Here is a 15,092-nt window from a genome sequence, read left to right on the forward strand (position 1 = left end):
TGACACATAATAAGCACTCATAAAATCATTGCTGATTATTTATTAAAATCTTCATGGTGTCCAAAGTCAATTTGAAATTAGGTATTTTAATATTGTAAAGGCTCTTTTTCACTGAAAGAGAAAAAGTGGAAGCTTAAATATTGCTCATCCTTTTGGGTTTTTTTATTATAGGAAAATTTAGTATTTCCTTAAATTATGGAAGTACAGATTCAAGGGGAATTGTTGAAGTAAAGCTAGTAGACCAAGATGAGAAAATGTTCCTATGTAAAAGCAGCTGGGGCTTAAGAGAAGCCAACGTGGCCTGCCTTGACCTTGGATTTCAGCAGTGAGTATTAGTAGATTTTTCTCAGGGCTGATTTGATTGTTCCAACTATTTGCTTTTTGATGACCTAATCTTTCTGTGCCTTAGTTTCCTTATTTGTAACCTGAGAAGATTAACTACCCACCTCACTGTATTGTGGTGAAGATTAAATGTGCTCACATTTGCCTAGCACTTGGCATCCTGCTGTGAGCACAGAGCACCTTTAGACCTACTTACCTGGATTGAACCCTTGGTGAATTTCACAGTCATTACTGCCTAATCTCTGCTCATGTAGAATTATGACCACTTTTTCTCATCCAATATTATTCAGGTCTTTTCTCTTTCTTCTTTGATCAACTGTCTGTTTGGTCCTTTTGTAAATGGTCTCTCATTTCCTTATTGTCAACTTCATCAATCTTTGCTGTTATCTTTTTTTTTAAGTATTTATTTTTTAGTTGTAGTTGGACACAATACCTTTATTTTATTTATTTTATATGTGGTGCTGAGGATCAAACCCAGGGCCTCGCCTGTGCTAGACGAGCACTCTACCGCTGAGCCATAACCCCAGCCCCCTTTGCTGTTATCTTTGACTTTTGTCCCCTTTATGTTTTTCTAATTTCTTGAGCTGAATACTTAATTCGATCATTTGTTTTCTTGCTTTCCTCATGTAAACATTTAAGGTACAAATTTATCTCTTAGGTAATGTTTTATCTGTATGCCATAAGCTTTCATAAGTGATATTTATTATTCAGTTCAAAGGAAGTTCAATATATTTTCTTTTTTGACCCATATTCTTTTTTTTAACTTTCCAAATATTCATATTAATTTGCTTTTAGTTAAGTTTTTGTTCTTGATTTCCTATTAAATATTGCATTGTGGTCAGAGAACATCCCTGTATGATGATAATCTTATGCCAACATTTATTTTATTTATTTTTTTATTTTTTAGTTGTAGTTGGACACAACGCCTTTATTTTGTTTATTTATTTTTATATGATGCTGAGAATCGAACCCAGAGCCCTGCATGTGCTCAGCGAGCACTCTACCACTGAGCTATAAACCCCAGCCCCTCAACATTTTTTTTAAATCTTCCACCTTGCCTCTTGTACTTGGTTTGTAAATTATGCAATCTATTTTTATTTCTTCAGTGGTTAGCTTTGAATTTATACCATAAATCCTTGACTTAGGAATTCCTTACCTTCTTAGAAACCCCATCAAATTGCCAATATTTAATTCCACCTTATTTTTATATGCATCTGAAGTTAATCACCATCATTATATACTAAGAAATTATTATTATTGTTGCTTAGTTGATGCTCACTCAGATTTACTTCAAGTTTATACCAATTTTTAGGTTTGTTCCATCTTATATCTCACATTTCATTCTGGACTCATTTTTTTTTCTTCCTAAACTACACTTGCTAGTTCATTATGGAGAGTCTCTTATTATAAATTGAACCATGGGATACTGCAGATTTGCAACACCAACATGCATTTTACCTACATATGTGGGTCAACCTAATGGTAAACTCTCTCAGCTTTGATTCCTCAGTATTTTGTTTTTCTCATGTTTTGTATAAGTTCATGGATAGACTTCTCTGATTTAAGCTAAGGGAGATTTCCCATACTTCCTTAAGAGCTCATTGAGAGCATTTATTATACTTTTGTAGTATTTTTAGATGTTCTTAGGTTGTGAGGTTTTTGAGGCTTTTCAGATTATTTGCTTATCAAAGTGTTTGAAATGACTCTTGTTGTCATGGAGCAATTTCATGACTACTATTATCATTAGGGATCTGAAATAATTAAAATAATCCTCCTTGTTCACTGTGCCTTTCACTCTAATTAGTCTGATGTTTAAACTGCCATTTCTGTTTTATTTTTTATTCCATTTGTCTACTGCATCTTGGCTCACCTTTTAAATTTGAACCTAGTTTCCTCGTTCATTTCTAAAGAGAAGCAAGGAGCAACTGAATGTCTGGAAGAAGAGTTCATTGTAAATCATCTCTAGGATGTTGGGTAACTTAGGCGGCTTCTTCTCTGCATAAATTCTGAACAAATTCAGACATCCCAGCACTGGTATATAGGTGACAGAATACCACCATAATACTGCTGAGGCTGAATTGAGATGTAGCTTAATGTAAAAGCAAATGAATCTGCTAGAATTAAACCAACTTAATTTCCAAATCTTAAGCAGTAAGGGAACCAACCAGGTAAGCCTTGCATAATGTGGCAAGCAAAGAAACTCCCAAAAGGAACAGGTGAAAAGCTGAGCTAACCAGGCCTGATTATATTTCTAAAATCCTCCAATCAGAGTAATCTACTTCCTTTCCCACAGAGAAAAATCAAACAAAAGAGAGAGTCTGGGAACAATGCATCTCAAATTGAAAGGAAACATCAGGAGTATTTCTTCCTTTATAAGAAACAGGGAAGAGGAGGCCAATGTTTGCTGAGTGCTTGTCATGTTTTGAACCCTAGCTAATCCATTTAAATTGATAGTTTAGTTAATTTTTGTAAGACTCGCTGAGGCAGTCATATTCCCTTTCATAGGTAAAGATATTGAGGCTCAGAGAATTTAAGTGTCTTGCCCAGTCTGTAACTCATATGTTAAAAATGAGAGGAAATTACCCTAGGCCCTTATTTCCTAGTATAAGACTATATATAAACATACTCATTGTTCTACCATCGTGTTTTATTTATTCTACTTGCAGAGGTGCTTTAAGTATTGAAGAAAGGTTTTATATTCCTGAATATCTCCACATAAACTCCACTGAATGTCTGCATGTCCATTGTCATGGATTAGAGACCAGTTTGACCGAATGTACTTTTGCCAAAAGGAAAACCAAGCGTTACGAGGGACTTGCTGGCGTGGTGTGTTACACACAGAATTCAGGTTGGTGGAGTACTTGCCTGATACTTTACAACTTCCTTCAAGATTGTTCATACCGTGCCTAAATAAATAAGTCAATGATTGATACCAGTCATTGAGGCAAATTATATGGACCGTATCATGTTTGGGGAGAGCCTAAATTGGTGATTTTCTCCTGTCATTCCTTATTCCTGTCAAATATTACTTGCCTCCACCTTCCTATATGGGAAGAAAATTGCCAGACACCTCTTTGTTTCCTTGAACGTGTGGATTAAAGTTATGATAGCAATACAAGTCAGTCAAGCAAGAGAAAAAAACAAAATCTCCTTCAAGAATTCCAGCCTACCCATCATTATGTACAACTATAATGTACCAATAAAACTATGGAAAGAGAAAAAAATAATTCTGGCTTATATACATTCCTTTAAGATGTTTAAGTGACAATATCACTACCTCAGTTTCCAGACAGTCATTGATGCTTTGCTCCTCCATCCTGACATTGGTATATTTTGGCCATTTATGGTATTAAAAACCAAAGCTGTATCCTTTTCTGTGCTAAATAAATAAATATATATATAAATACATATATTATATAAATAAATAATAATACTAAATTTATTTTTATATATTTATATAAATATAAATATCCTTCCTCAATAGGACTCTTGAAGTTCAGGAAATAATACCAAGAATTAACATATGGGATGGCATCAAATTAAAAAGCTTCTTCACAGCAAAGAAAACAATTAGGAACATGGAGAACCTACAGAGTGGGAGAATTCTACTACAGAATGTCAGCTACACCTCTGACAGGAGATTAATATTTAGAATATATAAAGAACCCCAAAACCAGGGCCGAGGTTGTGGCTCAGTGGTGGAGCAGTTGCCTACAGTGTGTAGGGCACTGGGTTCCATCCTTGACACCACATAAAATAAATAGATGGAGTGAAGGTGTGGTGTCCATCTACAACTAAAAAAAAAAAAATTAAAAACCTTACCACCAAGAAATCAAATAACCTAATCAATAAATGGGTAAATGAACCAGACATTTCTCAAAAAGAGAAATACAAATGACCAATAAATACATGAAAAAAAATGTTCTACATCTTTAGCATTCAAGGAAATGCAAATTAAAACTACACTTAGATTTCATCTCACTCCAGTTAGAATAGCAGTTAAAATACAAGGATGTGGGAGAAAATACTTTCACTCCATTGGTGGGGTTGTGAGTTAGCATAACCACTATGGAAATTCATATGGAGATTCCTCAAAAGACTGGAAACAGAACCACTGTATGTTCCAGCTATAACACTCCTCAGTATTTATCCAAAAGAATTGAAGTCATCATACTACAGTGATACATGCATACCCATGTTTATAGCAGATCAATTCACAATAGCCAAACTATGGAACCAGCCTAGATGTCTGTCAACAGATCAATGGATAAATAAACTGTGATATACACACACAATGGAATTTTATTCAGCCATTAGGAAGAATGAAATTATGTCATTTGCAGAAAATAGATGCAACCTGATAGCATCGTGTTAAATGAAATAATCCAGAATTAGAAAGCCAAGGGTTGTATGTTTTGTCATATGTGGGAAGCTCAAGAAGAAAAAAAAAAAAAAGAAAGGTGGGGGCCATGAAAATAGGAGGGAAGTCAGTAGAGCAGAAGAAGAGGACTGGGGAAGGTGGAGGGATGGGAAACAGGAGATACTGAGGAATTAAATTGACCCCTAATTAAGTTGTGTACATGTACAAATATGTAACAATGGTGTCCAAAATTATGTACTGTTATAAGGCACCAATAAAAAATGAGCTAAAAAATGTAAATGGCACTGCCCATGTGTCCTGGGAGTGGAGGTGGGTTAGTGTAGTAGCAGGAGAGAAATGCAGGAGCACTAGCACTTGCCATTTCAGCTAGTGCTCCTACTCCTGAACACCCATCTCAAGACTACAGACTTCCACAGTCAACACTGGTTTTCAGAAAGGGCCACTATAAGCCAGCTTTGGCATTTATTTTCCTTATTGGTCATGTATACTAAGTTGATATTACTAATACATTTTATATTTTAAAATGTATTTTTTGAGGTCTGATTTTCTTTTTTGAGGTCTGATTTATCTTAACAACTCCATTATCCTAAAAAAAGAGATGAGGATGTTATGCCACAACTCCATAACTAAATTTCACAAAAATGAAATTTACAGATTCTCCAACAGATGAGTCCTTTCAGTGTGTGAATGGGAAATACATTCCTCTGCAGAAAGCCTGCAACGGTATTAATGACTGCGGTGATCAAAGCGATGAGCTGTGCTGTAAAGGTAGACATACATCTAGCTTTTAAATACTCTGATTCATTCTTCTGGCTAAAAAGGTAAAAACAATTTTATTGTTGAATTGATATGTTGAACTCATTCATTTTATTTTTTTTCATTTTTCTACATTTGTACTAGGGATCAAAACCAGGGGCACTTTACCACCGAGCTACATCCCAGCCCTTTTTATTTTGTATTTTGAGACCGGGTCTCACTAAATTGCTAAGCTTGGCTTCCAACTTGTAATCCTCCTGCCTCAGCCTCCTGAGTTGCTGGGATTATACAGGCATGCACAACCTCATCCAATTTTAAGAAATGAAGGAACCTCTCCAACTTGTGTTTGTATAGGGTGCCGTGGTGACAGTTTCTTTTGTAAGTCGGGTGTTTGCATTCCAAACAAGTATAAATGCAACGGTGAGTTGGACTGCATTACAGGAGAAGATGAAGTCGGTTGTGAAGGTAATTTAGTTTTGTGATAACTTTTCTTTCATTACGGAATCCACAGATTCTGAAATTCTTTTTTGGTAACATGTTAACATTACTAAACAGTAAGAACATTAACTATTAATATTAACATATTAATAGTACATCAACATATTAATTAACGTATCAATTAGCATAACATAATAATTAACACATTAATAACATAATGGTAATGATATTATATTAATTAATTAATAATATTATATAATAGTGACAATATTAGTATGATTAATTAATAATATCATAATAATAATTAATGTGTTAATTAACATATTAATAGTACATAATTAATAAAAATAAGAACATTACTGAATGAGCATTTGAAGATCTACCTCATATTTTTACCTAGTAAATATCTACTTGTCATTTCAGAATATTTTATTATTAAAAAAAAAAATTCACATACACAATAAGGATGGTCTTAAAATGGTTCCCTATGGATGCATCTTTCAGCTGCAACACTGATAGTTTGAAGTCTTATTCATCTGTCTTCCAGCTTTTTGTTTGTTTGAAGTATTTTAAAGTAAATTTCAGATATCATCTCATTTCACCTATTTGCATATCTAATAATGAAAACACTATGTATATTAAACCATTCTCTCATTAGTATACCTAAAAATAATGGTTCCCTATCATTTAATAACCTCCATGATTCTCTATCAATATTTAATAACTGCCATATTCAAATTTTCCTACCTCAAAAAATGTCTTTTTCAAATTAATGTGTTCAAATCAGGATCCAAAAGAACACGAATGTTGCATTTGTTTTTGACCTTTTCAAGCGATAACTTTAAGGTCTGCTTTATTCTTTAAGCCACCTATCCCACCTCCTCTCCCAATTTTTTTCTATACTATTGATTTTTTTTTTTTTTAAGAAGAGCTGGTCATTTGTTTATGGGATAGTCCTTATTCTGGACTTACAGAGACTTGGTTAGATGCAGGATTTAATATTTTAGGCAAAAATTCTTAATGGCTTTTGTCTTCTTGTATATCTTCTAGTAATGCTAAGATCAATCCCTGGATAAGTTTGATGTCTCCATTAAAATGTTCCTCCATAATCTTTCACCTAATGATTTTATCATACTTAGTAATTGTTGCCTACATACACTTTATCAGTAAGGGCTATAAAATGTCAATTTCTAATTTTAACATTCTTCCTATACTTATTTACTGAGATTATACAAGAAAAAAATTTCCTTCATCAACCATTTTATTTTCGTAAAATGTAAAACTCATAGAAGAAAAGCAGGATGATTTTTTAATTTCTTTTTTTCCCCACAGTTTTTATTGGTCCATTGTAGTTGTACATAATGATGGGATCTGTTGTTATGAATTTGTACATGTACACAATATAACAGTATAATTTGGCCAATATCCCTCCCCAGCACTCCCCCCCTCCCTCCAAACCTCCCACTTCTGTCCCTTTCTTCTCTTGATCTCCTTTTGAGTTTCATGAGATAAGCCCTCACCTTTCTTTTCCTTTTCCCTCTTAACCTTCCACCCATATATGAGAGAAAACATACACCCTTGACCTTCTGAGCTTGACTTATTTTGCTTAACATAATGGTCTCTAGTTCCCTCCATTTAAAAAAGCAGGATAATTCTTTTTTTTCTATTTTTTATTTGTTGTAATTAATTATACATAACAGTAGAATGCATTTTGATACATCATACATAAATGGAGTATAGCTTGTCATTCTTCTGGCTGTACCTGATGTAGGGTTACACTGGTCATATAATCATATATGTACATAGGTTAATAATGTTCAATTCATTCTTCTATCATTCCTACACCCATACCCCCTCCCCTACTTTCACTACCCTCTGTCTAATCCAAAGTACCTCTATTCTTCCCTACCCTCCACTTATTGGGAATTAACATCCACATATCAGAGAAATCATTTAGCCTTTGGTTCTTTGGGATTGGCTTATTTCAAAAAGCAGGATAATTCTTAAACCTCTCCCTTTATTTATCAAGTTTCAAAGTGATGAGTTTTGACAACGTCAGGACAAACTTAGGACAACCTCCAATGATAAAAATATCATATACTTGTTCTGTATGACACAGACTGACTTTTATTCTCTTCAATGCTTTCTGGAGGAAAAAATCTCTTTAAGTGACTATATTCAATCACTTACTCAGTGACTATTAAGTTCCTACTCTGTGTACCAGGTCCTATTCTAGATATTAGGGTTACAATAGTGAATGACATTTTAAAAATACCTGCCCCTTTATGCATCTTACCTTCCAGTGGGTGAAGCAAGACAATAAAATAAGAGAATAAGTAAAATAAAAAAGTACTAAGAAGAAAAGTAAAGCAAGGAAGGAGGGTAGAAACTACTGGGGGTAAGTTTTGAAATTTTAGGTAAGGTAGCCTGAGAAGGATTCACTGAAGTTACTGTTAGAAACCCATGTGGAGAGGGCTGAGGATATAGCTCAGTTGGTAGAGTGCTTGCCTCGCATGCACAAAGCCCCGGGTTTGAACCCCAGCACCAAAAAAAGAAAATCATGTGGAGGAAATTGTGGAGCAGCCTATAGAAGGATGTTCCAGGCACTGCAACACACAGGACAGTGTTTCCAAGCAGGAACTTTCCTAGTGTGCTTGAGGAATAAGCAGCAAGGTGGCTAGTGTGACAGATGGTACAGGTGATGGTAGGGAGACATTAAGAGAGATGCTCTAGGAGAGGTGGAGAGGTGGAGTAGAAGGTATTGAACCGACCAACTACGGCCTGTTAGAGTGGAACAAGGGCTTTGAACAGAATGAAATGATCTGACTAAATTTTAAATTAAGTTTACTCTGGCTTCTGGCTCTATAAGGAAAAGGGAAGAAATGGGGACCTCATTAGGAAATCATTGCAGAGAAGAGATGAGAGTGACCAGGACAGGAGGGTAGGAACAAAAATGATGAGAAGCAGTCAGATTAGGGATATATTTTAAAGGTTGAGCCAGTAGATTTGCCAGTTGATTGGATGAGGGTTCAAGGTAAATGAGCAGTGGAGGGTGGATGCACCCCATTTATGGAACTTATCCATGCTGTTAATGTTTAACAACTGGCTTCAGAGAAGGAGAGGGAGGGGGAAGGGGAGAGGGGGAGGGAAGAGGGGGAGGAGAGAGGGGGAAGAGAGAGGGGGAGGGAAGAGGGGGAGGAGAGAGGGGAGGGGGAGGGAGAGGGGAGCTTTGTTTCCCTCTCAGTGGTAGAGTGCCTAGTTTTATATAGCTTTTGCCAATTTCTGTGGTATAATTATTCCATCATGAGGGATTTCAAGCTATTGATATGGAACATGAGCCGGGAAACCCTGGCTGGGTACAATGAGTTCTTTAGACTGGTCCAAAGCAGCATCAGCACAACACTGAAGCACTTTCCACTGTTTCCTTCTCTCTCTCTCTCTCTCTCTTTCAACAGTAGACATCTTGAAAATAGAATCTATTTTTACATTGCAAATGTCCCAGAACAAGTGTCTTACACATAAAAATTAAGTAAATGTTGAAAATAATGTGTAAATAAATGAGTTGATATTAATTACATTTTGACATTATTTGGTATGCTAGTATGAGACTTACCGAGATTTTGCTTAGTTTTCCATTGAGATCAGCTCTTAAGTGAAAGAATATTCATGACACAGTGGCACATACTTGTAGTCCCAGCAACTGGGGAGGCTGAGGCAGAAGGAATGTAAGTTTGAGGCCAGCCTTGGCAATTTAGCAAGATCCTGCGTCAGAATAAAAAATAAAAAAATATATAAAAATAAATAAAGGGCTGGGGATGTAGCTCAGGGATAGAGTACCTAGGTTCAATCCCCAGTATTAAAAAAGGAAAGAAATATCCTTTTTAGGATTTCAAATCATATGATTTCTTTTAAAGGATATATAAGCAGTTGGGCAGAAGTGCCTTTATGTTTGTTAAGTTCAGTTCAATCCTTAATAGAGAGAGGAAGAAAGAAAATTTTTTCAGGTAGGACAGTGAATCATGAGGCTCTACAGTGTCATCTCCCTTCTTTATTGTGAGAGTAGTTTGGGCTTTTTCTTTCTCTCTTTCTCTTCCTTCCCCTCCCCCTCCTTCAATTTAAAATGCTAAACTCTAAAGTCAAGGGACACAATTTGTTTACTGGGGGTGGGGGTGGGGGGAGGAATCCTCCTGCAAGAAAGTAACTACAATATAAAGCTTATTGTCATATAAATTTCTTGAATCAATATCAAAACTACACTTAGTCAACTGTCATTGTTAATCCTTCAGTTTATCCTTTGGGATGAACTGTGCCTTTTGTAGTTCATTAGGGATCATAATGTTCCCCTCTAAGAAAGAGAAGTGAGAGCAGAGATATAAAATTAATATATACATAAACTTCCACTTCAAATGGCCAGGTCATAATCACTAAATCAAGGAAGGTTTGGATTATATTTTGATTGCACTTATCTTTTAAAAGCCCCTCTTTTATTAATATGTTAAAACAATTACAAATTTTATATTAAATGGTAAGTTTGCTGTTGAGTATGTGTTCAAATGGATCTCAAATTCTAATCTCTTTTTAAAATTCAAGTTAAAATGATTTCCTTGCTGGGTGAAATTGGTGAGTGTTTAAATGCAAAATGAAAATTTTGTTATTCATTATTAAAATTAAAAGTAAGATGGCATACAGTCTGGCTTTTTTTCTTAATTTTTTATAACTAGGAATTATCAGTTGTTATCCTATTTCTGAAATAATGATTTGAGTATATTTTATTCAAATGAAACTGGTGTCTTTGCTATAGTGAGTTTTTTATTTTGCTTTTAAGAGCTGAACATCCTTCAACTCAAGGTAAATCTATTTTTATAATAGAAAATTTATATTACAGATGAATAATAAGTTGTTCCTTATACATGTTATAATATATAGAGAGATAGTTATATAATAATATGGTGTGGGTTTTTTTTCTCAATTAAAAATTATCCTTTGCTGTGGTAAATATTTTTTATTTTGCTTTTTGTTTTTCTTTAGGCTTCGTACCCAAGGCTCAAGGTAAAAAAAAAAAAGTTTATTAAAATTTTGAGATACTAAAAAATTGAAATAAAACTAAGGATCTATTGTGTCATCAGTAATCCAACTTTAACATTAGGCTGGCACAGAGGTTTTGTTCGTTTAGTGTGATAAACTTTCAGTCTCATGGACTGCTCACCAGAAAACCATTCACAGTGGACTTTCCCTGCACATTTCTCCTTTGCCAAACACCTTTTTCTCTTACTCTAATTTTTTCTCAAAACCAAGGCAGTTCTGAAGAAATTGACACCAGAGAAGATTTAATATGTTCATTTACATAAGCAGATGTCCCCAAAGCCTCCAGCTCTTTGGGGCCACCCTTTTATTAAGTATTCAGATAAAATGACTCAAGCCCTCAGCCCACATAATGCCAAAAGTTCATGGTCCTCCTCAGAATTTCTTAGGATTCCTGGGAGACAAAGTAGCTCAAGATTACCCATTTCCCTCTCTATTCTCAATTAGTTCCTTCTATTACTTCTCACTTTTCATTTACTGGTTTTGAAGCTGTTGTTCTTTTTTTCCCCCTGATTCATTCCTTTCCTTCTTCCTCCCCATCCTCCTTTCTTTGCCACTTATCTTCCTAGTTTTGGACTTCAGTGGCAAAGGAATGAGTTGACAATACTCCTCAGTTCATTGAACATGATCATCATTGGTTCCAGCCAGGCCCTCTCTGGCTTTATCCCTGTTCCTTACTTCCATTCTCCTCCCTGCATAGTCAAACATTTTAATGTGACTTAAAGTGTATGTCATTATGTTTGTAGCATTCTTCTCTAATGTGCATTGTTATTGTGAGCATAACATCCTCCCCCCATTTTTTATTGGTGCATTATAGTTGTACATAATGATGGGATTTGTTGTTACATATTTGCACATGCACACAACATAACAATATAATTTGGCATGAGTATACATTTTTAACTCATATAACATTGTGTTATGGATCTCATATTTTTTCATTCGTTCATTCATTCATTCTTCCTTTCTTCTTGAAAGCATTACATTTTAGAGATCTTTCCATGATGCTATGTGTTCATTTAATCTCTTGCTCTTAAATCACTGCATAGAATACTCTGCCATGATATCAGTTTGTAAAATGTGTATAATGTTAGTAGGTGTTTTCTGCAAGGAACAATTGAGTTACCTTCTGTAAAATACTTCTTATGGTATATGGAATATGAATTTTTTAATTTGTTCAATTTGGGGCAAGAACATACTTAGATATGTAATAAGAATTGTCAAAATAACTGAAAAAATTCTCTGACATGTTCACCTTTTACAATCTATTACCCATTTGTCCATTAATTCATGGTGAGATTTGTTGAATAGAGATCCTTGGCTTTTATGTTACCAAAGATATAATTATTTTTCTTACATTTTTCCTTTTGAAGTTTTGTGCTGCTTTTCCAATACCCAGTATATCTCAGCTACACTGGACTTTCCCTACCTTCCTCTTGAGTCTTTTATAATTCATAAGGGTGCTTTTATGAATGCTCCTGAGCAGAGCCTCTCTTTCCCCAGAAAACAATTTAGTTGTGTGGCATAACAAATATATGTATGCCTGACCCAAAGAGAATGTGGGAAATCTAGGGAAAAGAACTGGGATTGCTGCAGGAAAGTCACATAGCTTTCTTGGGCTATGCTGTCATGTCCTCATCCAAAGTGGAGTAATGTGTTAGATGGAATCTGCCTTCTGATCCTCAGGCCAAAGAAATAATAATCCTGTGCATGGAATGTTCTAGAATGGCAGAGTGAAGAGGGAAAAATCCTGAATAGCTTCAAGTAAAAGTCTAAGGAAGAAATGAATTTATTTTCCCCTTTTGACTTCTGCATTCCAGATGCCTAATGCTAGCAATACCTAGTATTAAAACCAATGAGATATATTTGTGTACATTTCCCCTGTAAGAAGTGCCTTCTTGCCAGTCATGGTGGCTCACACCTATAATCCCAGCAGCTTGGGAGGCTGAGGCAGAAGAATCTCGAGTTCAAAGCCAGCCTCAGCAGTTTAGCAAGGCCCTAAGCAACTCAGCTAAACCCTATCTTTAAATAAAATATTAAATAAAAGGACTGGGGATGTGATTCAGTGGTTAAGTGCCCCTGGGTTCAATCTCTGTTACCAAAAAAAAAAAAAAAGCACCTTATTATGCACAAAAAGAGAAGAATCTTTCTACACAGTCCTTTTTTTAAGGGAGGACAAATTTTAAGATAAAATTATTATAAAAGTTTAAATGATTTTAATGATCTGATTTTCCCTATAAAAATAACTTCAAACAAAAATAACTTTAAAACAAAATTTTTGTCTTATCATAGATGAAATAGAAATTTTGACTGCAGATATGAATGCTGGTAAGTTAACATTATATTTTTTTTACTGGTGGTACAGTGGTTTACGCTTGCAATTTAATGTCAGTTATTAGCTAGATAATCTTAGGTGAGATACTGAACCTCAAATACAATTGGGAATAATAAAATAGTCTCCTGTTTTACGGAGATTTAAAAATGAAATTCATGTAAGACTCAACTTCGAATTGCCAGGCACCAAAATTAATTAACAATATTTTAAACTAACCAATGAGTGAAAGACTTAGATCTCAAAGTCACAGATATCAATCTAGAGAGATTTTAAACAAAGCTCTTTATTTTCTACACATAGTAACATTAATTTTCAGATATTTCCCAACCTCACTTCACAGTCCTTAATGGATGAGGTCTCTCTTATTTCAAAAGTCCAAGCAAAAAATTAAGATTTTCACCATCACACTATACCCCCTACCTAGATTTTAGGATCGGTAGGACCAGGTCTAGGTTTGTGGCTCAGAGGTAGAGCACTTGCATGTGCAAGGCCTTAGGTTTGAGCTACAACTCTGCAAAAAAAAAAAAAAAAGGTAAGAACAAAAAAAACCTATCCACATTCATTTACAACTTCTCTTCCATGGGGGCCTATCTCCTCTTTGTATGCCCCAAATAATTAAGAGTTGGGGGCTGGGTTTGTGTCTCAGTGGTAGGGCGCTCACCTAGTATGCATGGGGCACTGGGTTCGATCCTTAGCACCACATAAAAATAAAATAAAGGTATTTTGTCCACCTACAACTAATATATATACATATATATATATATATATATATTTTTTTTTTTTAATTTTGTTTTTTGTGAGGATACCAGGTATTGAACTCAGAGACACTCAACCACTGAGCCACATCCCAGCCCTATTTTGTATTTTATTAGAGACAGGGTCTCACTGAGTTGCTTAGTGCCTTGCCATTGCAAAGGCTGGCTTTGAACTCAGGAACCCTCCTGCCTCAGCCTACTGAGCCATTGGGATGAGAGGCATGTGCCATGGCGCCTGGCTTAAAAAAATTTAAAAGAGTTTCCTTTCTCATTTGAGGCTAAGAAACAAGTTTACAAAAATTTCACAACATGGTAAATAGAATAAAGAGAGCATCTTTTACTTTCTTCCTTTGTCATGATTCTCTTATAAGCTCATGTCTTAAGCCTTGCTCTACCATGTTTCTTTCCTCAGTGACACATGTGGTGTGTCTAATTGCTCACAGAGAGATTAGGGAAACATTGTCCAGCGCCAGATGTGGCCTGCTGTCCAGGGTTCCCCCAGCATATTATCTTTTAGGGTTAACATAATGAGATAAACTATATACAAAGTGCTCAGTATTGGGCCTGGCATCTACAAAGCATTCAATACTAATATCATGATGTTAACATTATATTATCGAAAAGAGTTCTGTATCATCAGCCTCTAGAAACCAAAAGCCACGAGAGTTAAGATGCAGTTCTCCATATTGTCAGCTTATTCTGATAATTTCAGAACATGACCCCCTCCCAAGCTGTCACTCTAGTAATGCCTGAACAAGTGGCATCTCTCATCTGCCAGAGCCTGGTATATGTTTAACACCTTGCCAGCTTCTTTCTACTAAACCTTTAGGGAGAACTTCATAGAACTAAGCCAATTCTAGCTTTTAATATTAAGCTAGAATTTTAAAACAAAGTGAACAGTACAATTTAACATCCAAAATAATTTACTAATGAATCTGGAGTGTTTCTTATTAGATGTGACCTTTCTACTTTTGTGACAGAGACAATAAAGGTAATATCAATC

At 35.2% G+C, this 15,092-nt stretch overlaps 1 protein-coding gene across 2 annotated transcripts in view; it reads left to right on the plus strand.

Moving 5' to 3' along the window:
• Positions 1–15,092, plus strand: part of Cfi (complement factor I) — a 42,814-nt gene that overhangs the window by 9,350 nt on the left and 18,372 nt on the right. The window contains exons 3-8 of one of the 2 annotated variants that reach the window (XM_046458797.2): positions 172–325; positions 3,009–3,190; positions 5,378–5,446; positions 5,834–5,944; positions 10,946–10,966; positions 13,292–13,327. In XM_046458797.2, the coding sequence (XP_046314753.1) occupies positions 172–325; positions 3,009–3,190; positions 5,378–5,446; positions 5,834–5,944; positions 10,946–10,966; positions 13,292–13,327 (573 nt within the window). Of the gene's footprint in view, positions 1–171; positions 326–3,008; positions 3,191–5,377; positions 5,492–5,833; positions 5,945–10,945; positions 10,967–13,291; positions 13,328–15,092 lie in introns of both variants that reach the window. The other variant, XM_046458796.2, reaches the window with a different exon arrangement.

Source organism: Marmota monax, unplaced genomic scaffold (genome assembly GCF_021218885.2).
Source record: "Marmota monax isolate L192 unplaced genomic scaffold, Marmota_monax_Labrador192_F-V1.1 WCK01_AAM20220418_F8-fsc00002, whole genome shotgun sequence".
Taxonomy (NCBI): Eukaryota; Metazoa; Chordata; class Mammalia; order Rodentia; family Sciuridae; genus Marmota; species Marmota monax.